The sequence below is a fragment of the Anabas testudineus genome, chromosome 13, assembly GCF_900324465.2.
Source record: "Anabas testudineus chromosome 13, fAnaTes1.2, whole genome shotgun sequence".
Classification (NCBI taxonomy): Eukaryota; Metazoa; Chordata; class Actinopteri; order Anabantiformes; family Anabantidae; genus Anabas; species Anabas testudineus.
In genome coordinates this window covers 18,719,760-18,742,728 of record NC_046622.1, presented here as the reverse complement: position 1 = coordinate 18,742,728, position 22,969 = coordinate 18,719,760, and the positions used below count along the sequence as shown (strand labels likewise).

At 40.7% G+C, this 22,969-nt stretch overlaps 2 protein-coding genes across 2 annotated transcripts; one reads left to right on the top strand and one right to left on the bottom strand.

Moving 5' to 3' along the window:
• The first annotated feature begins 2,272 nt into the window (after positions 1–2,272).
• LOC113167353 (inositol-trisphosphate 3-kinase C-like) lies at positions 2,273–17,659 on the top strand. Its single transcript, XM_026367894.1, has 8 exons — positions 2,273–2,394; positions 4,564–5,898; positions 13,716–13,815; positions 13,963–14,176; positions 14,299–14,503; positions 14,935–15,036; positions 15,429–15,500; positions 15,619–17,659. Exons 2-8 carry the CDS (start codon positions 4,750–4,752, stop codon positions 15,826–15,828), a joined length of 2,052 nt encoding a protein of 683 aa, XP_026223679.1. The 5' UTR covers positions 2,273–2,394; positions 4,564–4,749; the 3' UTR covers positions 15,829–17,659.
• A 441-nt stretch (positions 17,660–18,100) lies between these two features.
• On the bottom strand, positions 18,101–22,887 carry LOC113167374 (UPF0692 protein C19orf54 homolog). The gene is made up of 6 exons (XM_026367933.1): positions 22,197–22,887; positions 20,977–21,045; positions 20,646–20,770; positions 20,135–20,264; positions 19,713–19,783; positions 18,101–19,394 (listed from the first exon to the last, which is right to left on the bottom strand). Exons 1-6 carry the CDS (start codon positions 22,394–22,396, stop codon positions 19,057–19,059), a joined length of 933 nt encoding a protein of 310 aa, XP_026223718.1. The 5' UTR covers positions 22,397–22,887; the 3' UTR covers positions 18,101–19,056.
• Between the last annotated feature and the right edge of the window lie 82 nt (positions 22,888–22,969).

Genomic DNA, 22,969 nt, shown 5'->3' with positions numbered 1-22,969 from the left:
GGGGAAGACCATGACTGATGACCAACTGGCCATAGTGGACAGCTCTCCCAAGGTTGTGTCTAGTAGTTACTGCTACTTTCATTATCCACTTACTTTGTGGTGACTTGATTCATTGCTTTAATACAGTATAACTTACAAACTGGAAAGGATTGCTTGGTTGTAATGTACAGTATATATATTAAGGCACTGCATTAAAATCCAGTTTATAAAGTGCAGCCTACGACTGTAAAGGAGCTCGGTTTACTCCTCACCTGACATCAACAACCCCTCGCTTCACACACATACAGGCTCCGTGCAGTCTCTCACCGTGAATCTCTGCTATCCTGCCGGTGTAGTAGAGGACACGCTCGGTCAGGGTAGTCTTCCCCGAGTCAATGTGAGCTGAGATCCCGATGTTGCGGATCCTCTCGTTGGGCAAGATACCGGAGGAGCATGTCCGGCAGCTGTTGATGAGCAACTGCGGAGACGGCACAGACAGAAATCGATATTCAAACCCCATGTTTACCGATTGAGAAACACACAGGGCTGATGGCAGATCGTTTTGGCTGATCATGGGGAGAGTTGGATGTCAATCAGTACAGCTCGTGTTACCTTTTTAATGGTGACGCTCCCAGGTGCCAGAAGATGAGTTTTAGCCAAACACGCGCCCGCTTTTAGTACTCTCATTTTGACAGCAGCTCGGTCGGGTACAGGGTGGTCGTTTTCCTCTTTTGTACACAGCTCCCAACTCCAACAACCCGGTGAATGTCACGCCGGGCTTCTGAGGCTCAGTTGTGAAACACTACTTCCGTGATTACGGAAACCCGGTTGTGCCAAACATTAGAAGTTCGCGTTTTATGTCAAGCACCGATTGCACTTTTAAAAATAGCACAGTGGAAAAAAAAACAACTAAAATAAAGATAAAAGTCAGTAAAATATCAAAATCACCAAAGCATGTACATATCATAGCAGTGAAATACTGCGTTCAAGTGCTGTGAACGAAACGTCAGAGAACAACTTTGTAAATGACCTACTAGTCTCCAAAGTGGCCAGCATGAGATAAAAAAGAAATGGGGGCTAAATGTATAAAATGACTTTGCAACTATGGTCAAATGACTTGACTGCCATTACTGTCGAAGTGCTGATATATTTTGATAGCCTAACCCTGCTTTCAGATACATAGTCAGTTATGTAAAGGAGTTCATGGATGTTAAGAGATGTCACAAAGTTTAAGGAGTCAGAGAATTTATCACCTCTATGTTAAATCTCTGCATGTATCATGTATATCTGTTCACACATGGCATAACATAACATGCCTAAGGTTTGTTGAAATGTTTTCTTAAGTGCCACAACAACAACTGGACTCTCTATTATTATTAACCCATTTCATCCATCTTGATGATATTTTGTGTATATATTGAGTTTTTGTATTGATGTTATTTTGTATTTATGTTGGGGTGGATCTTTTCTGGTTGTGGTTATTTCCTTCTGTCTGAATTAGGAGCAACTGTAACAAGGCAAAACAATTTCCCTCTGGGATTAATAAAGTGTTTTTAATCTTGATTCTTAACAGTATTGCCAAGACCAGGGATGTGCAGAGGGTTTATTGGGGCTCATTTAAATAAAGAGTTGTCTATTAGTCTGTAGCATATAAGCTTTTTCCATTATTACAACAATTAAAAGTAAATATATGTATACAGTTTTTAGCATTTTATCCTGGCAGACATTGTGAAGTAACTATGCAAGGAATTGTGAATAGGAAACTAATAATAGGATCTACTGTTTACTGTTTTTGTTTCAGTAGAAATAAATGCAACAAAAGGCTTTGCATCTGATCAACAACATTTGAATGTAGTTTTCTGTTGTGGAAATGAGCCATCAGTACCCAGGGGGGCTTTTAATCAAGCAGGGGGGTAACTTTGATTGATTTGGTGAAAAGGGCAGGCGCTTTGGTTTCATATTCAATTTCGAGGGGCATTTGAAGGCATCACCTGTTAATCAGCTGGACAGGTGTCCCGTCTGGTGCTGTGCGTTAGTGACGTCAACAGAAGAAAACTAGCTAGCTCATCTATGATGAGCTTTTTAATGTGGATGATAATCTTATGCTGCTTCGGCCACTTCTTAGAGACAAATACGCGTTTTCAACAGCGCTGCTTTAGTTAAAAAAAAACCAGCGTCATGTCACTCAGGTGTCACTCGAAGTTGCGTTAGTTAAGGACGCTGAGCGTCAGTCGCAGGGCCTGCCTCCGTTTCCACACGCGTTTCCTCTTTAATTGAACCACATGCTGATCCACACCAACTAGCTGAAGACACAAGCCTCAAGCACATCCTCTTCACAACAAGCTGCAAGCACAAACCTCCAGCACAGCTCCGGCCTCGAACAGCTGCTTCACACAAAGCGAAGGAGCGACTCTGGTAAGTTGTAGTCAACTACTGTTCATCACCTCTCATTGTCTAGTGTTATTCATTCCTTCAGCTAGTTCGTTTTTGCTTTCTTATTGCTCTGTTGTTGATCAGTCTGTCTGCTCTGTGGTCCAACCTATTGCTCAAAATTCACTGTAAACGACACGAGAATGTAGTGTTCGCTGTTTTCGTCCCCAGCACCGTTAAGACAGAGACTGTGTGTTTCCTAAGTGCCTTTCTGTAACAGGTGTTAAAAAACAGCATCTCAACCAGACAGAAATACCCCAGTCAGGAAGTGTTTTGTGAAACTACCACGGCTAGAAGAAAAGTGGGAGTAGCAATACTCCATTTAAGAAATACTCCATTTAACAAACGCCATGTTATTATTACTATTGCATTATAACTATTGCAACAGAAAGGTTGTGACAGCAATGCGCCGTTTACTGTGTTATGTAATGTATTAGTATTACGTATGCATGGTTTTAATGTCTGAAGCTAAGGTTAGTTGTTAGTTGAGATGTAGAAGTATAATTTTAAACAACTATAGCTGTCAGAAAAATGTAGTATAAAGCAGTTTAAAAAGGAGGTATACAAGTAGAGTACATTTCAACACAAGTGGTCTAAATGTTACATAATAATATAAACTTTACTTTAAATGTATGAATTTTAATGTAATTATGCTGTCCTTTAATACAAAGTTGGTGTTAAAGATGATCATGTCATTCTCCAGCAGAAGTAAAAGTGTTTTCCGCTGTGGAAAAGTTTTTCCACTGTTTGTCCTCCTGATTAAACAAGTAGATGACAGACAAACAGAGATAATTAATGATACACTGTGTAAGGGCTTGGTGAATATAAACACCCTTTATTGCTTTGACATCCTAAATCATTGTTTAGTGTTTTATATCTTCCAACTTGCGTGTCTGTGAGTGAGGGTGTGTGCATGTGAGCACGGTTGTGTTTAACATGATCATTCGGTGGCAGCACGGCACAAGACTGACAGTGAAGCAACTCATTTTGTGTGACTCATTATTTTTTATGATTATTTATGAATTTGGTTACACAAGAATGTACCAGAGTGACTGAGTGAGGGAGTGTTTGGTACCCGATGAACTGTTCTTTCCATTGTTAGTCTTCCTGTCTCGTTTCCTTTTTTGTGAGCCATTCCCTCCTGACAGCAAAGTGACTGCAGTGCTGTCACAAAAGAATTACTTCCACTCTGAGGGTCAAACTTAGGATACATTACATTGCATTTTGACAATACCGTACTGTATGTCTGTAAAATGGTGACAGTTGTCTTAGTTATGCAGATGTTTAACAGTTTGCCTTACTTTGTACGGTTTGCTAGGATTGGACTAGGGCTGCAAGATTATTTCCATCATTGCTTAAGCTGCTGATTAGTTTCACAATTAACTGATTTGTTTGGTTTATAAATATTGTGGAAGATGATGAATCCTTTTTGAAGACCAACATATTACACGTTGGCTTTTGTAAGGCCAAACAGCCAAAACTTCAATTACATACAGTTTACTATCACATAAAGCAGCAAAGGTTCATAATTGTTGAACTGAAACCAGGGAGCTTGGGGACATACCTGTATGTATTAAACACATATTTAAATCAGCAGTTTTTTATAACTGATCAACTGGTAAAGTGATTTATTGAGCAGGACATGTACACGTTATTTATTTATTTATGAATGAAACATGACTCTTTATGGATAATTACCATGCAGCACTTAGATGACATGGGGAACTAAATGAAAACAAGCTTATTTGGGCAAAGGTAGACAGTGTCTAGACAGATGAGGGCAGTATTTCACTGACTAATACTAAATTGAGTGTGAAACTTAATGAAACCTTTCATTTCTCAATGTTCTGTTAATCACTCCTCAAGTCATATTTTCCAGTGGATGTACTCAGTATGAGTCTAATTGAGGTAACTTTTCCCCATCAGTTTCTCTGTGCTGTGGCCTCCTACAGAAAATTAAACCTGAAGTATAAAGATAATAAATCACACACTGTGATTAATGAGAGCTAGTGATTACTGGTTCCATTGAGATTTTTTTCAGGTGCTTCATGTGTTGCTAATGATTACACAATTAGTCTTATTCATGGTCTTATGGGGGGGGGAGTGTATGCAGTTGTGTTTACTAAGTTATTCACCCTCTGTTTGTTCCTACAGATATGACCAATTCTTACCAGAAGAAAAGGGATGTGACCATTTTAGATTTTCCTGCCTTAATACATGGATCTTATGACTAATGAGTTACTGTACACAGTAAGAGTCACAGTCTAATTGCTTTCAACTATTTTCTACATCAGCCTTTGAGGGTGTGTCTGGGTCACTGTTACTACTACGGCATGCAGGATGGGCCAAACTCGCTCGGATCTATCTCGTAGCACCACCACACCATGCAGAGCAAAATGGAAAGCAGGCGGCACAGCCCAGCGGCTCCGGATCCGCAGATTCAGTAGCAGGGAGAAGCAACAAGCGAGTGACCAGATCAACAGAAATCCGATGAAAAATAAAGTGCTGACGTGTCTGGGAAGGAGAAAGCGAAACTCCAGCCAAACAGAAGTGGATTTAGGTTGCGGAAACGGAGCCGGAGATCCAGCGACGCGCCGCGATCACAGAGTAGGAAAGTTGCCCAGGGACGAGGCTGTGTCGACGGTTCGGGAGCACCGAGCAGACCTGGGTTGTTTTAAAGCCCCGTCCGGCCTGGATGATCATAGCGAAGCTGTCCAACACGGCGTGAACCGAGAGGCAGCGGCCGAGTCGCCCGATGCCTCGGGTTTGGAAACTCGGACCGGTGAAGTCAGTGGTGCGGGCTGCGAGGAGCCGAAACCAGAGGGAGAGAACAATGACTCTGGTCCCCCGGAGAGGGCCATGGAGAGGGAAGACCAGCCACTGGGCGGAAACAGCCAGGTGTCTGAGATCAGGGTTTTAACAGAGAGTAGTCAGAGTCCAGCCCCCCTGCTCACCTCTGACCTGGACGCCGAGCGGACTGTGTTTAGCGTGCTCCCGGATCAGCCTTTGGACAGTGGGCTGTCGAGATCTGACGAGCACGCAGCTAAAGCTGAAATGACGAAAAGTGACTGTAGCTCAGTTTCATGTCCGACCAAAGACCCAAACAACTGCTGTCCGGTCGAAGCTGATGGTCGAAAGGACTCGGATCAGGCCAATCGGAATCCCCCAGAAGGCCAAACTTTCCCAGGAACCATCCCGAAACTCATCATAACCAGGGACCCCAGTCCGAGCCGCTCTCAGGGCACTCCAGACCTGCTGACTGTCTCATATCTGGAAGCCCACCCCGAGGACGAGTCTCCCTGCTCGGACAGCGGCTGCGGAGGGTCGCCTGCCCTGATGCGCTCGCCCAGGAAGTTGTCCAACTCCTCGTCCATCGGCCTGTCCTCTGCATCGTCCTTCGAGGAGTCCGAGGACGACTTCACTGGGAGCGACATAGAGTCCAGTCTGTCTCCATCCCGGTCCCTGTGCAGCCCGGATGATGGAACAGGGGTGAGTGTCTACTTTAATAATGAAACAGTAGAACAATTGTCAAAATCTAATGTGCAGTTTAGTTTTTAACACCCATGTGCTTTAACTGTTCCATTCACATCTATTTACTAAAAAGTCACAGATGTACTCTTTTAATTTTTTAAAACCGGTCTAACAACTTTGGCTGCACAAATAACAGATGCAAATATTGTGCAATTGACCATATACCATGCTAACCTATAGTATGTCATTAAGGACCATTCTTCACCCAAATAAGCCATTTTATCAGGTGCAAAATTATTGTCTAGATACAAATAAAGTGGTTCAAGTTTAATAACAGGGCACATGGAGGCCAGCACTGTTATATCTGCAGCTTTATCCACAAGTACTCCTCCAACAGAAGAAGACACAGACATTTGACATCAGTCAGTGTACAGATGTAATGTTGGTCACACTGCTTTTGGTTATCTCACCAGGCACAAGTGCATGTGAAGGACCATTAAAAGCTGTTCAGGCTTTGTCATGTGTATTTGCAGGTAGTTAATTCCCATGATATGGTACTTCAAGTCAGTCAGGAGGTTTGCTACACAGCCTGTCACATGTGGATCACATGGTGGATATCTTAAAAAAGAAATCTATATGATGGCTGTTGAAATCATTTGACTAATGAATGGCTCATCTTGATTAGATTATTGTGACTGTGTCAAATTTAAACTTACTGTTATCTTCAACTTCTTATGGCTCACTTAACTCCCAGAACTCATGATCACATGGCCTTGATGAGCTCAGCCACTGTCTGAATGCATGTTTGAATGATTGGTCATCCCATTGCAGTTGCTACAGCTCATGTAGAAATAAACTTTACAGACACTCGTCAGTGCAATCTAACTGTTAATTTACTGCCTCAGAGCTGTATTGTCCCTTCAGCCTTTCCCCCACCGAAGTCAGGAGGCTTTGATGCGTTGTGAGTAGAAATGCTTGGAATGAGAAAACAGGATGTCTCCTCTGGAGACGGTCTTCTAGTATCTCCACCTCTCTTCTCGGCATCATGTAAATCCTGAATTCCAGGTTTTCTATTCAGGCTGCGTCACCAGTCATGCATGTTAAGATATTCTTTTATCTGCATGCTATTCATATTTCACAGCCCAAAACTCAGCCTGGCAGAAATTATTATATATTCTTAATATTATAATTAGTTATAGTTATTTTTCCGTAGTGGACAGTTAACACTTATCTGGCGTTTCACTTCTTGTTTCCAAATTGAAACAAGAAAAAAAAAAAAAGCATCCTGAAGGTTTAGATGCACAAGGCTGTGCTTACAGCGTTAGAGCGTTGTCTCAGAATTGTCATTGTTGATTAATTTGTTATTCACCTTTCTGACTAATATATGAATTGTTATATCAGTGTCAGACAGTAGTGGAAAATGTCTAGGAATTTTGTCTCGGCGTTCAAGGTTATTCTGTTGAACAGCAAAAACACAAAAATGTTTAGTCTACAAAGGCATAAAACAGACAAAAGCAGTGGATGTTTGCACAGGTGAAGCTGGAATCAGAGAATATTTGGGCTTTTTTTCGTTTTAGTAAACATTATTGATTTGCAATCAGCTATAGTAGTGATAGTTTGAGTCAGTGGACATGTCCTTGCTAATACAGTAAAAGACAGGAAATGAGCAACCTTAGGAGTTACCCTTGAGCTGTTGTAACAAACATGATGATGGTGGCCTGTAGTTTCTGAAAAGAGGTTTTAAGGGGCAAGGTTTTTGTCCCCTTGTAGTTGGGTAAAAAATATGTCAATGTTAGTTTAGTAGTTAATAGAAGGAAGGTGTGTGTGTGTGTGTGTGTGTGTGTGTGTGTGTGTTTGTTTGTTGTTGTTGGCTTTAAAAAGCCATATCCACGCTGTCACCTCCCAGTCAAACCAGTTACTTTTTTGAGAGATGGGTGACGTGACCACATACTTGCTCACACACGCCTTGTCAGAGGCGCGTGTACACACACACACACACACACACACACACACTCACAGCGATGCCATCTTGCATTCAGAGTTGAGTGTGTGTCATGGAAAATTGAGCTGAAGGCAGAGCTGGTTGCTAAGCAACGCCTTTGCCATATATGGTAGATATTCTTTCTTCTTGTCTCGTTCGCTCTTTCACACCAAGAGATCTACTCTGTCCCTGACATTTCCATGTTATTAGATGTAAATTCCTACAAATTTCTATTCAGCTAAGTTATTCTTCGCTCCCAGATGAGACATCATTTTCCCCCCACACTCGCTTGTCTTGCACACAAAAGCTTAATATTTTCCGCTGAGCCTCCAGACATACAGTGGAACAGAAGACAAGAGGAAAGTGAGAGTAAGCCAACAAAACAAGCACAGACAGACAAAAACATACACTGAAACTTTGAACACATGGCCTACACTTAACAATTCTTATTTATGCTTGGTGATTGACATGAGCCACAATTGCAGATTTGTTTTCCGTGCCACTCATTATACAGAGTCCCACACATCACGCCTACAGCACTTATACACACAATCCATGATACAAAGTTAATAGGCAAAAAACCCCATGAAAGTCAAAAGCAAAAAACAAGAGCTACACGGTTTATACCACACGTGAAAGGTACTCCCTTACAGTTACTTGAATGAGAAAGTTCAGTAACATTAGCAAAGTGTACTTTCAGTAGCTGTGATCGTCATACTGTCTGCTATTGTTATTATGCCAGTCATTGTATTCTTTTTAGTGACTTTTAAGAAACATTTTACGTATTTGAAAAACACATTATGCAAAATAAGCTATTTAAATTACTGACAGAAAAAAAGTCTTGTCTTGACTGTTTTTCTTGGCTCATTAAAAGTTCATAATTGGATATATTTGTTTAATGAAATACGATAAACCTGCAACTACAAATATTTTTATTATTGGTTACTCTTTTAAATACATTTTGTTATATAATAATAGCAGGGTAGACTTGTGATAAATGCCAATAGTAAGTTTCTAGAACTCAACGTGATGTCAGCTAATCTATACAGGGGAGAGGACTGAGCCACCAAATATTTGGTACCATCCTTATTTAATGATGAGCAATGACTTATACATACAATGGAACAGTACATACAACCCGAGATAGAGAAGTACATTCAGTACTATCATTAGATTTATCTGAAATAACTTTTTGAAGATATGTTTAACCTGTGCCATTTTCTGTACATGCAGTGGGCCACCACAGCAGAGCAGCTTGAACTAAAGTAGAATTGAGTTCGGGGAACGGGATGTGGTTTTAAATAAACTAGTTTTGAGAAAAGAGCTCTGACAATACATGAAAACACCCTCATTGTACGCACCAGTAGTCACTACTGCTGCAGCTGATAGTCGTCTGACAGGTTCTGCTCTGTGTCCACGTACACACGCGTACCTCTAAGCTACATAGTGCTGAGGAATTTGTCATGTGGACAAAAGGAGAGCACTGGGACGGTATTGGAAGGCTGGTTGTCCCTACCCCCGGGCTGCCATGGTCATGAATCTGGCAGGAGATTGGCTCAGCATGGGGCTGAGGACAGGCCCTGCGGGGATTAGGGAATGGGAGAGAGAAGAACAAAGGTTAGAGCGAAGTGAAGGGAAGACAGCTGTAGAGGAGGGGGAATGGGGTAAAAAAAGAGGGACGTCATGCAGACAGATGGTAGAAATGAAGAGAAGTGACAGTTGTTAAGTTTGTACAGTAAGTAGATGCATTTGCTTGATGACAGCAGGGAAGATTTCAATATTGAGAAAGTGTTAAGAGAGGAAGGGAGGAGTGAGAGTGTTGAAACAGAAGAAATCATGAATCGGAATGACAAAAAGAGGTTGCAGACCAAGAGAGCGGGTTAGTGTGAGAAATAAGGGGGAGCTTATGACAGGAGGATTATTTACCAGGCAACAGCAAGGGTTTACAGACTGACTCAAACTAAATAACTGGAGTAAGACTGAGCATTAGCCAGGAGCTAACCACAGGCTCGCTTAAATAAGGTAAATGATTGGGAAGGATCCTAAGGCAATAGTGAGGCACACATCCATGGTAGTGCTTGTCAAGGGAGAGCCTTTGCTGATGGTGCAGAGTATTTTGTGCTGGCTACGTTCTCGCTTCGTCTCTGGAGCCGTGTGTGCCTGTCTCAGCGTCTGCCTCCTCCTCCACTATTGCTCGGTGTGCCAGGTAAGAAATGGAAAGTGACTAATTTATCCAGAGCAGCAGTACAGATTTAGCTTCAGTCTGCTTAGCCCAGGCTGTCAATTGTAGCCTGTAACGTCATGCTTCTCCAGGAATATCATATATGGCAGATTATATCAAAGTCAGGTGGCAAATTTGGCTATTCAAATGCAATGTGATGGATGTCCCTATGTCTTGTTGCTGGTACAGTATGTGACGGCTGTTCGGCACACAGACTGCACTTAGTCCTGTGTAGCTGTAATAATCTCTCCATCTGGGATAAGAAAGCAGTCAGCCAACCGGCAGGATCATCATGCTTCAGGCTGGATTACTTAATGCAACCAGTTAATTTTCCGGAACTACATTTTATTGTTGTCTTTTGACAGACACTCAGTTCCATTAGCTACACCTACTGCAGCTAAAGTTATTCTTTATAGTATAGGATGCTTCTAATGTTTGTTTTAAGTAGTATAAGTAGTATTAGTATATATCCCTCTCACTATGTTGCAGGATAACTTGAGGATTGATTGCACAGTGTTTTAGCTGGGTGTACCTAATAATAAATTGGTAACTAAGTGTAGGTGTTGTCTATTGTATCATGTATTATGTGTGTGCGTGTGGAACTGAGACTATAGAGACACATTTTTGTAGTTTGTGTCCCAGTATAACCTTTGCTGAGACCAGCATAGCTGTGTGTATGTGTGTGTGTGTGTGTGTGTGTGTGTCTCAATATAATATAGATTTTTTTGGAAAAGAAAGCTAGTAAGAACGAATGATGAAAAAATGCTTTGTGTTTTAATATAGATGTGAGTTATATAAAAGAGAAGGTGCTGAGGAAGGTTGGTATGTGTGAGGTGAAATGGTAAACGTGTGGGATGGAGACTCAGGATGAGACATTGCTTTGAGTTTAAACTTAAATAAGAAGGATTTTTATATATAGTCTTACCAGCGTTATCTGTTAGCAATGTGTAATATAATGGTTTTATAACAGAGGCAATACAGTAATCTGTTAACTTGAAGCAGCTTGAGACAGAGTCTGACAGCACGTGAATAAGAGAAGTGAAAGAAGAGAGGCTAGAGGTGTGGGTGTCTGCTTCACCTGCCCCCCCTTTGCCTGCACCTGCCTAGACTTTCATCTGCTTCTGCAGCCTTCCTCCATGAGGACAGATGATAACTGATAACCACTAATAATAGTTAGACTGAAAAAGGTTATAATGGTCTAATGGGTAAACACGGTTTGTGTTTTGTCTACAACTAGATGCTATTTCAGCCAATTATTTTTGGACTACAGTGCTGACGGTTTCTTAAAACAGATCTCTATCGGTTTACAGTAACTACACTCTGTTGGTCCAGCAGGCAGAAAATTGTATATCTTATGACATTAATCAGAAATACACCTCATATCTACAGAAATGTGTATGTTTGTGTACACACTTTTAATTGTATCCAAACGGGGAAAAATCAAGAATGACGGAAATGTTTCACTGCAGAAGTCAAAGATATTCAGGCCAGTCTCACTTATGATAGAAGACACACCAAACTGTCACAATGGAAACTTTACTAAAATAAACTCACTCCAATACTTGCTGTCAAGAAGTAAATAAATAAAGAGCATTAGATAGTAGTGCTGTGCACAACTGGCATCAGATAGCCAGGGGTGGTTTTTGCCATTTTTATCAGGACAAGATGTTCGTCAAGATGCATAGATTAAAATATGCTAAATAATCTTGGTAGCTACCCACCATAAAAAAAAAAAAAAAAACGTATACATTTGAGGGATTGCAGCATCACTCGATATAGATTACTGTCTACTGGCAGATACATTTCATAATCCTGAATGGTTGAAAATAGTCTGGTTTGATTAGTCAAACTTTAACATTTACAAATTTTAACATTTACTTTAATTTTATTTTTGTCATGTTGCAAATTGTGGCTTCCATGTTGCAGATTTAGTGAAACACAGTCACCTTTCACGTTTCCTGACCCCTCTTTGCCTTGAGTTGGCTGAGGTTATGCTGAGCTTAAGCTGTTGATGTGATTGAAAGCTCAGGTCACAGGTGTCTAGTATTCGCTGCCATTACTTTCTGACATCCTGACACTGACCAGCTGTCTGACAAAGCACAAACGTGGGCCGATGGACAAACACAGCTGTTAAATGCAGTCACAAAGTCTGGTTCCCGCACATTTGTCACATTGAGAAGTTCAACGGGCAGGATTGGTGGTGCTGAAACAGATTCACCTGCACTGCGTGGATATTAACTCATAACAATTGTGCGGTCACGTTTATAATATTTATTTCCATAACTATACATAAAACCTTGTTTAGTTAGGAATGGTGAAAAGCCTCTTGATTATTTCAACACTGTTGTTCAGACTTTTACCACAGTTTCTAATCAATGTATGTTTCTACGTGGTCCTGCAATAAGACTGTTTTATTGTGACAGGGTCTCGACAGAGCAGTGGTGGAAAAAATGCAGAGATAAACATGGGAAGGCAGAAGCGCTGCGGCCATTTACGGATAGCTATTTAGTTTTAAAAAGATTAATTTTATGATTATTACCTCTTGTCCCCACATTTTATTGCTCCCATTAACTTGTTTTGCCTGTGGCACACTACTGTGAAGTTTTTCATTCAGTTTCTTTTTTTCTCTTTTGTGTTTGTATTTTTTGCACATTACACATGGGGAAAAAAAGTTTGTAGCAATGATTACCCAGACTGCATAAAGTGAACGAGCCAAGACAAATATTCTGTGATATTGTTTACCTTTCACTAATTTCTACTGTAACACACACACACTCATTCCCATCCTAAACGGGCTGACCATTTGTGGTGATTTTCCACACACAGACACAGATGTTCTAATCAATCGATGTCATGTTCCTCTCAGATTGCTTGCGTCAAAGCCCCTGTTGCACACTGTCCTTGCTCTGGTGTTTCCCAACACAGATAACCATTATACACACAGTTTCTGACAGTAAAGTTCTCTTTTACGACATCACAGTGGTGGCTCTGGTAAATGTTTTATCAATAGGCGTCAACACGCAAGTTGTGCATTTGACCTTGGGTAAATGGGAGGATCTGTCCAATGTCTACTGAGGTGTGTCTGTGTGTGTGGCTATCATTGTGAGGACCAGCATGAATTTTAACCATTTGACTGAGGACATTTTTACAAAGTGAGGACAATTAGCTGTTCCTCACAATGAGAAGAGTGTTTAAAGAGCAATTTCAGGTTTAAGACTAAGTTTTAGGGTTAGGGTGAGAATAAATGTGGTTAGGGTAAGGTTTAGGGTGAGGCAGTTAGTTGTGAGGGTTACGGTTATTGTGAGGCAGTACATGTGATAAATAAAAAATTCAAACAGAGTAGATTAGCATGGCCTATGTGACAGTAGGGGGCTAGGGAATGCATTATGTCAATGAGCGTCCAATGACTTCCACACAAAAATGTGTTTGTTTGTGTGTGTGGTAGTGGTGGGGGGAGGGGTGTCTGTGGACACTACAGGGTGTGTTTTCCTTTAATGAATAATCATTGTGTTTGACCAGAAAGGAACCTCTCTCACTGGTTAGTCAGTGCTTCAGATTTGTTCGTTTGTATCACCACACACACATATTTTACAAAAAGAGGATGATACTATTTGTTATGGATTTTTTTTCCAGAGTAAGTCCTGGCAGAAGTTGAAGACCATGGTTCACTGGTCCCCTTTCGTGGTATCCTTCAAGAAGCGTTATCCATGGGTGCAGCTAGCTGGCCATGCAGGTAGCTATAAATATGTAGCATGTGTTTCGAGTCATATCTAATCCAGAGGTGTAGATCTTTTTCTCCAGCTCTCGGCAGGAAAGCGAATAATTTCATTTCCCAGAAAGTAAAACTCGTCCATTAATTTTCATTCTGTCTGTCTATAAGGTAACTTTCAGGCTGGGGAGAATGGACACTTGTTGAAGCGATACTGTGAGTGTGAGCAACAGTGCCTACAGAAGCTGATGCAGGACAATCTATGCCGCTATGTTCCTGGTTATTACGGTGTCGTGCAGAAAGACGGACAGGATTACAACCTGATGGAAGACCTGCTGGCTGAGTTTGACTCGCCTTCTATCATGGACTGTAAGATGGGCAGCAGGTAAAATTCAGTTTGTGATAAAAGTTGTATAACTGTGATTTTCTAATACTATACTGCCAGCAGGAGCCACTGAGAGCAAATCTTTATTCTAAAAGGTTGAATAATAGGCCTTTACTTTCCAGAACATACTTGGAGGAGGAGCTGATAAAAGCCAGAGAACGTCCACGTTTGCGGAAGGACATGTATGAGAAGATGGTCGCAGTGGATCCTGGGGCCCCTACAGAGGAGGAGAGGGCCCAACAGGGGGTCCTTAAACCCAGATATATGCAGTGGAGGGAGACACTCAGCTCCACAGCCACTCTGGGCTTCCGCATCGAAGGAATAAAGGTCAGAGGTCATCCTGGACATCCAGCTCTGTGAATAGCTCTGAACATGCATCGCTGTAGTAGTGAGTGCTGAACCAACCAGCCAGTCAAGAAGACTAAATATTTACTAGTGTTTTCAAGATAAAACAGGCCACACGCACTCGAGTGGTAAATTATAGTATATACTGGATGTTTAGCCATAAAAGGGATTGTTTGTCCTTTCAAAAGTAAATCCAGGGCTGGTCATTTGGTCATAACATTAACTGTAGATTTGCATGTTATTCATGCATCAATGAAAATATCCGATGACACACTGTGAGTATTTAAAGCAGCTTGCTGTAGATTTACCTCCCAGTCAAACATGAAATGTATTTATTTAATACAGCAAAACACAACTCTGCAGCATGTACTGATAGTACTGCAAGTTTTTCAGCATTTCCCTTTTTTCTGCAGAAAGCTGATGGAACTTGTAACACCAATTTTAAGAAGACAAAGCACAGAGAGCAGGTGATGCAGGCCTTGGAGGACTTTGTTGATGGCAACACAGAGATTCTGGTATGTTACTAGTTCACTGCTTGTTTTTTTTTTTTTTTTTAGTAAGTAAATTAAAAAATATGCAGGAGGAATAAATTGTATCAGCTCTGCAGTTTGAAGCAAGTGGAAAATGTTTTGTGCAGTAAAAATCATGATGATTTAATGATGTCAATTTTCACCAATTGGGCTGACTAAATAAATACTTGGTCATGTTTGTTTAATTTAGTTTTTATCAGTGATTTATGAATTTTGTTGTGGAGGATATAGATCTATAGGTGAATAAAAGTGTTTGCTATTTCATTCTTTTTGGACTGTTTAAGAGTTTGAAATGTACTGTGGTTTTACAAATCTACAGTGTCTGATTTGCCTAAGGTTTACAGTCCAGCTCCTCTAAACTCTCATTTCTCTCTTAGGAAATCTACCTGCTGCAGTTGAAGGAGCTCCGCTCAGCACTCGAGCAGTCGCACTTTTTCAGGACACATGAGGTGAGGCACACTGACACACTCAGTTTCCATGATTTTTAACCAAGCTGAGTTAAAGATTTGCAATATCATCCCATCTCTCAGACACTTTAACTCATCTCCCCAATGTTGTTCATCACAGGTAGTTGGCAGCTCTCTGCTGTTTGTGCATGACACCTCTGGGAAGGCCAGAGTGTGGATGATTGACTTTGGGAAGACTGTTTCCCTGCCAGACCCTCAGACCTTGGACCACAGGAGCCCCTGGGTCGAGGGCAACAGGGAGGACGGCTACCTGTGGGGACTGGACAACCTCATAGACATCTTCAGCAGCATGCTCCCACAGACATCTTGAGGCGGAGACCTAGAAGACGGCTTTCCATGGGCAGATAATGGAAGAGATACAAGTTCTGAGGGAAAGGACAGAAGATCACGCACAAAACCAATAGAAAAATGATTACTTTTTCCAAACCGACATGATCCAAGTATCTTTCCAGTTGCACCTGTGTGAGAAGAAAAGGTAAAATTAACACAGGTTGTCAAAAGCAAAATGCAACACGTCAAAGGCCGCCATCGTCTATTATAATCCTTCTCTGGAACTTGGGTGAAGGTGACATGGAATGAGTTGAGGCTAAAGGTGGTAGAAGGAGACGGAGGGAGAAATGAATGCAGAATTTAAACATTTGTCAGTGAGACAGTGATCACGTTCCTCTGCCACTCTTTCTTGTGAAGAGACATGTACAGCCCTCTCATGTGCCCTCTCACAGACTCCCTCTGTTGGTTGGAGTTGCAAACAGCACTCTCATGACCATGAGCTTGATACAGTGGAAGATCTTTTTACACAGCATTGGAGGAGCAATGGGTTAATGGAGGAATTCTTTTTTTCATGGACCACTTTTGACGTTTAAGTATACAGCAACACTAAAACACTGGTCGACCATGTGTTATAACTAACTCAGCGTGTAAATATGATCCTATTTAATTCTTTTTTTTTTTTTTTTTGTCTATGTATAACCTCCTTACCTTGTTTGTACAATTCCTGTGCCTAGGGTTTTAAAAGCTGTTTGATCATTCCAGTGCAGTGTACTCCTGCTGTTCTTCTTCCAGAGAGTTCACCCAAGTATAGACTGATTTACATCTAATCTCAAAGTTTAACTTCTAGTAGAAACAAAGTGTTTTTCTCCTTTGGATTTTTGCATGATAATGCAGTGAATGTTTTTTTTCTTTTAACTGTACAGTAAGCAGCTCAGCAGCCATGTTTGTTTGAAATTTGTTGCACTATGGATCCTCACAAAGCCATTGAACAAATTGAAGTGGTGCCTGTGTGTTTTAATGTGGGGAACAGCAGTCAGGCACTGGGTTTACAGATGCACATATTTAGCATGGATTTAATTTGGTGTTATCACTCAATTCTTTCTGATCAGTGTTGCTGTAGATTTGTGGGGTGTTTAACAGTAAAGCAGTGGTGTCGAGGGTGAGATGAAACTGGAGTTACCTGATAAAACGAATACGATTTCTGAGATTTCACTCATGCATTACCCCAAACGTGATTTTGAAACTGGAAAATATGAATGTGTCTTACAGCACAAAGGATGATGCATAAGTGAATACAAGAATATCACTTTTAAACACGAGGACGTTGCTGTCATTTAGCTACACTAAACTAAAAAAAGGATTGTGGTTTGAATTTTTATATGGAACGTTAAAAGTTTACAAAGGATTTTGATATATTTAGATACTGAGGCAGTGCTTACGATCATGTCATTGACTGGAATGCAGCTGATCAGTAAACACAAGCTCAACAGTGCCATGCGGCCGTCTTTGTGTGTGCGTAGGCGGTTCACTTGGCACATACGTTTTCTACGCGAGTGCTGCACATCACTGGCCTAATGAAATTGAAGTTTATATTCAGGAATACAGTTTTCCATATGTGGAAAGTAAATATACAGGGCGAGAGAAATAATGTGGTGTTTACAAAATATTAGATTTCTTTTCCCACAAATCCTCTATATTTGTAAGATGGCAAACTGTTAAGTTTTCAAACTAGATGCTGCTTTATAAGAACTGGATTTTGTATTTTTAATCAGCATATTTTAAAAACACAAAACACAGAGATTAGCGATGATGGGTTGATGAATCCCTGCTTTGTCCAGAAGGACTGCAATAAACTGGAAAGAAGAGTTTTCCGAGTTTGTTTTCATTTTGTGTTGTTTTTTTGTTGTTTTCTCAATTGCAACATAAATTACATCATAAATAAGTCTTAGACTTTAATTTCAGAGTTGAAATATTTTATTGAAAACGCCCAAACATATACAGTGGCAAGAAAAAGTATGTGAACCTTTTGGAATTTAATGATTTTCTGCATTATTTTTGTCATACAATGTGAGCTGATCTTCATCTAAGTCAAGAGCATTAACAAATATAATGTGACTAAAATAATACAAACAAATTCTAAGCAGCAGCAGCTTCTTTCATGGTGTCCTGCTATAGACACCCTGCTTGTTCAATGTTTTACCAACTGTAGACACATGAACACAGATGTTAGCCACTTCCAATGATGCCTTCAAATCTTTGTCTGTCAGTCTGGGTTGTTTCTTTACCTCATTAATGAGTGTTACTTGTGCTCTTGGGGTCATTTTGACTGACCGCCCACTTCTCGATAGAGTAGCCACAGTCCCAAAGTGTCTCCATTTGTAGATTCTTGCTTAACTCTAGACTGGGGAATTTCTAAAGTCTCTAACATCCCTTTGTAACCCTTTACAGCTTCAACAATTTTTAATCGTAGATCCTCAGGACTCTGGCTCACATATGTATATTTTTCTTGTGTGGAAAAACCTCAAGCTCTAGTCCACACCTCCAAACTAATTTTTCTAACTTATGCTAACAACGGAGTCCAATCGCAAATTATATTTGTTAATACTCTTGACTTAGATGAAGATCAGATCACATTTTATGACAAATGAATGCAGAAAACTATGACATTTCAAAAGGTTCCCACACTTTTCTTGCCACTGTACAGGTAGGCAGTGACTTGAGATGATGAATTGACTCTATTCTGTGACAAATGTAGCACCAAAATGTGGCAAGAATAAAACACACAATTCTGCATAAAAACAACGTGTCACTTTAAATACAAGTGTTGGCATCATCCAAGGGGCTGTGGATAAAGTCTATCACATACTGTGATTTAGTCCTGAAAATTCAGTTTAGACACAAGACAACTGATCGAATAACTTAACTTTGTCCAGTCAATTAAATAATTCAAAGTACTTAATCAAATTGGTGAGCAACCCTGTAAATCCATTATTTTTAATGACGTGCCACTACAGTACTGTGGGTCATGCTCTATAAGTTGACATTTGAGATGAGCTGTATTCATGACAAACTCTGCATACCTGTTCATTACAGAGATCATATGGGAACAACTAAAGTATCTCGTTCATAATATTAAATTGCCAGGAAAGGTCCTATGAACAACAAGAGGTAATAAAGGGCCAGTTACCAAATTATAGCAAATCTTCTTACAGTCATATATTCAAATATTGCATCCATTGTTTAAGGTACTGTGTGTGCAGTGTCACATTCATTGCTGTTTCTGTGCCCCTGTATAGAGCAACACCGCCTGTCCAGCCAGTCCGGCCTCCACTCCTCCGTCTGGAACTACATACAGGGTCCCATCATTAGCTCTGTGAGGGTCCATTGTCATCAGCTGCTTGTTGCTCTGCGCTACTCTGTCCAGTCCCCAGAGCTGATAACGCAGGCTTTTTCCCTGCTTGGCCAGGATGTAAACCTCTCTAAGGCCTGTGCTGCTGGCCGGACAGGGAGAACTGGCGTCAATGGGCAGGTAGAGCCAGGACAGAGTGGGATCAGGCTGAACGTGCTCTTCACTCACACTCCCCCGGTCTAACCCGAGGAGAACACCTGGAATAAAGAGATGTAATTGTATAGCTTGCTTAAGGCTAAGATTCATAAAACCAGGTCTACTCTGTCCTTTCCTGCTTCCCTTGCTGTAGCATGACTTAGCAAACGTTAGATTTTAACATGTTTATCTTCCTCACTGTTAATTCATGTGACCAGTGTTTGATGAGTCAAGTCTGTTCCAATGTCATGACATAAACCAGCTTTATGAAAACAGACTGATCCTGGTCTTTAGTTAATTTAAGATCTGTTTTTTGCAATAAGCCCTGCTTTTCTGATCCACCTTTAAGAAACACTCCTGTGGTGACGGGCTAGTCTTACCTGAAGCGACTGCCCAATGCGCCTTTTGTCCATTACGCTGGCATGGCTCATGGTTGTAGTCCTCATCGTATCTGAACATACTGTTAAGGAATGTTGAATTTGTCTTATATGTGACATAGCCTGAACATTTAATACAGATATCAACATTTAGGGGTAAATAATGACATGTCATACAACAGATAAAATCTTTTATAAGGATTGTGATCAAGATGCATTAAAAGTAAAGTGTGCAGGTCTCTGATGGACAAACTATGTAAGAATAACCCAATGCTGCCATTTCTTGTTATTTATCAGCTGATGCAAACATAAATCGACCAAGTCTGAAATTCACAGTCTCTAACATGCAGCAGTAAAACTAAAATACCTAATAAAAAAAAAACATTATTGTTTTTTATTTGTTTACTTGGGGGGAGGGGGGATACGGGATGAGAACAGGTTGTCTCCCCCACAGGTGTGTGCTGATGGTTGTAGCATTGTCACCGTTTAAACCTCCTGACAGCAGCTCTGCCTTACAGCCACAAATCTCTTCTGCCAGCAGGGCCATGTTTTTAGCTGAAAACAAAAATCTAAATGACAACATGCAGAAGAATAACACAATAAACTCAACAGAGTCTAGCACTGCATTATAGTTGCTTGTATTAACTAAAGAGTGAGTCACCACTATAACTAATTGCTTATATAACCTCCACATTTTTAAACGATGTGGTTCTTGAAGCTAAATGTCAAATTTGCACTTCTGGCTACACCCATGATATGAAGGTATTTATTTTGGCTTTGGGCGTCTCCTGTGCTTTGACATGCTATCAGAGAATCACCACTGCCTCTGAACACCAATAATAATCCTTTAAGACAGAAACACACTCCTCTTTGCTCTTGTTCCTCACTGTGGTTTTTGAATAGAGTGAGCTAGAACAGTTTACACACTTCTGTTACCTGAAAACATTTCACCCTGTGCCGTGTATCCCCTGCTCAGTGCTGTCTCAGCCACAGTTTCCATGTCAATACTGAGCTGTGGCTGCTGAAGGTTAGCAGCCATCCACAAGGCCACCAGACCACACCTGAAAGGTAAATGAGAAGCATAGGGACGGTCACACCCAGACAAATATGTTCAGTGACTCAAACATAAAAGCATTCAGGTCACAAACCTAATGTCACATCAATAGCACCACAGCAGTTCTGTTTGTGTTATACAAGTACTCAGTCAAATATCGACCCAGATGTTGTATGGGAAGTATTAGACTGAAACCATGATTCAGTGACTTACTGTGGACCATCCTGGATGAGGGAAGGCACATATGTGTTCACCAGAATCCACTGCAGGTCCTTCCTGAAACTGGAGCACAAAAAAACTAAACAAACAAACAAACACAGTACATTAATAGACATTAATGTAACTCCACATAAATACTTTATAGTGACTCTTTAAAGATCACGGGTTGTTTTGAGTTGTTTTGAGGCTGTAGTCAGGGTTGGTTATTATGAGCTATGCGGTAGAAGGAGTAGTCACAAGACTTCTGGATTATATTGTGCGGGTGTGTCTAATAACTAGGGCCCTGTTCTTCATATGTCTCCTGACTAATTGAGGCCAACATGCTATCAGACTAAAATAATCCAGTTTATTCTCATCGGCTAATGTGGTTGTTGGAAAACAGTTTAAAGATTTATGGTTAATCCTGTTTTATCTTGAGTAACAGCGTGAACATACAAAATACATGGAGATTTGAAACTATTAACATGGGATTAGTTGACTGCTGAGCACATATTTGCAGGTGTGGTTGAAATCTTTTCAGCATGCAGTTCTCTAGTTAACCATCTAATACCTTTTAATACCAATTATAATTTCAGTGCTAAAATAAAATGATAAACCATATTTTCTGTCCACATTGGTCTCTTAACAGCCAAAATATTTTAGTTGAGTCATCTCAAATCAACTTTTTTCCACTTTGTTCAACTTGTTTTATTTTTCCATCCATACTGTACACATTTCTTTTAAGTTGTGATAACTACAGCAACAAGTCAAAGCAATTTAGCATCAGATGATGCATGTTCTCATTTTTTTTCATGATTATATTTACACTTCTTTATATAACAATGAAATTTAAGAAAGTGAGTTTTGGCATATGAAGATGAGTTTATGTACTGTATGGGGTTAATCCTAAAACATCCTGGGTCACGATCAGCTAACTGTAAATAAACTGCACTGCAGGTTTCTATGTAGAGAGAACCTAAAATATGTTGCATTATATGTTTTGTTGTAACATACAATACAGCTATCAGCTGATGTGGCAAAATGTTGGACATGTAAATTATTTCCAGATGGGAAAGTCGATGTATGAGCAGAAACTGAGCAGCGGCTGCAGAATTCTTCTATATTCCAGACAAAGAGGTGATAAACAGAACAACAAAACAGACTTCAGCCCAGATGAGATGTTAAATATATATAAAAAATAAAAAAGAACTAGACTTCCTCGCTGGAAATCTCACCTGCTCTCCCTCTGAGTGAGCAGTAAGCGGGCCTCAGTGTAGTCCCCCTCTACAGGACTCCTGCTGCTGTTTATGGTCTGGTACAGCTTCTTCTTTGGTGCTGAGGCTGGAGGAGGTGGTAGACCCGGTGCAGGTGGGGGTGGTGGAGCAGGAGGAGGAACATGAGGAACATGTGGTGGGAGAGAGCAGTCCCCGGGCATTTCCTATAAGCTTCTTTTGGATTTGTCCTGCCAGATGTGGCAGCTTGGTTTGTATTTGTGCAACTTTGCAAAGGGCCGAGTGTCAGCAGCTGCAGTACCCTGTGTAAACACTGGAACCTGCTAGTCCACTCTCACACCCCTCACAACTTAGCTTGTAGATGAATGGGCAAAGTTACCTGAACCCGGTGCAAAATCTTCTCCTTGTAGTTGTTATCACTCATAAAGTTAGATATTTAACATACTGGATCCTACCCCTGCCACAGTTTGCAAACAACACCGCGGTTTTACCCATTTTTGGAAGTGTCGTCAATGTCCAGATACTTCTTCGTGTTTTTTACCGGATCTCACAGCAACCATAAAGAGTCATAGCGCCCTCTACTGCACCCACCGACCTCAGAGGAAAAACAACAACATCAGGAAAAGTCACGGCACCAAATCATCTGCACACTTAACTTGTTTATTTTCCAGTAAGTTGTCGCTGAAGAAGCAAAAATATTTTATGGTACTGTAACATGCTGTTCGTCTTCTTCTTCTTCTTCTTCTTCTTCTTCTTCCTCTTCGGGGTTTTAAGGC

Coding starts and splice junctions, on each gene's coding strand:
- LOC113167374 (XM_026367933.1), bottom strand. CDS start 22,396: ATGCCCGGGGACTGCTCTCTCCCACCACATGTTCCTCATGTTCCTCCT. Junction 19,784..20,134: donor AGACAACCTGTTCTCATCCC/GTATCCCCCCTC, acceptor CAGTATGTTCAG/ATACGATGAGGACTACAACC. Junction 19,395..19,712: donor GCATTGGGCAGTCGCTTCAG/GTAAGACTAGCC, acceptor TCTTTATTCCAG/GTGTTCTCCTCGGGTTAGAC.
- LOC113167353 (XM_026367894.1), top strand. CDS start 4,750: ATGGGCCAAACTCGCTCGGATCTATCTCGTAGCACCACCACACCATGC. Junction 5,899..13,715: donor GCCCGGATGATGGAACAGGG/GTGAGTGTCTAC, acceptor TTTTTTTTCCAG/AGTAAGTCCTGGCAGAAGTT. Junction 13,816..13,962: donor GCAGCTAGCTGGCCATGCAG/GTAGCTATAAAT, acceptor TCTGTCTATAAG/GTAACTTTCAGGCTGGGGAG.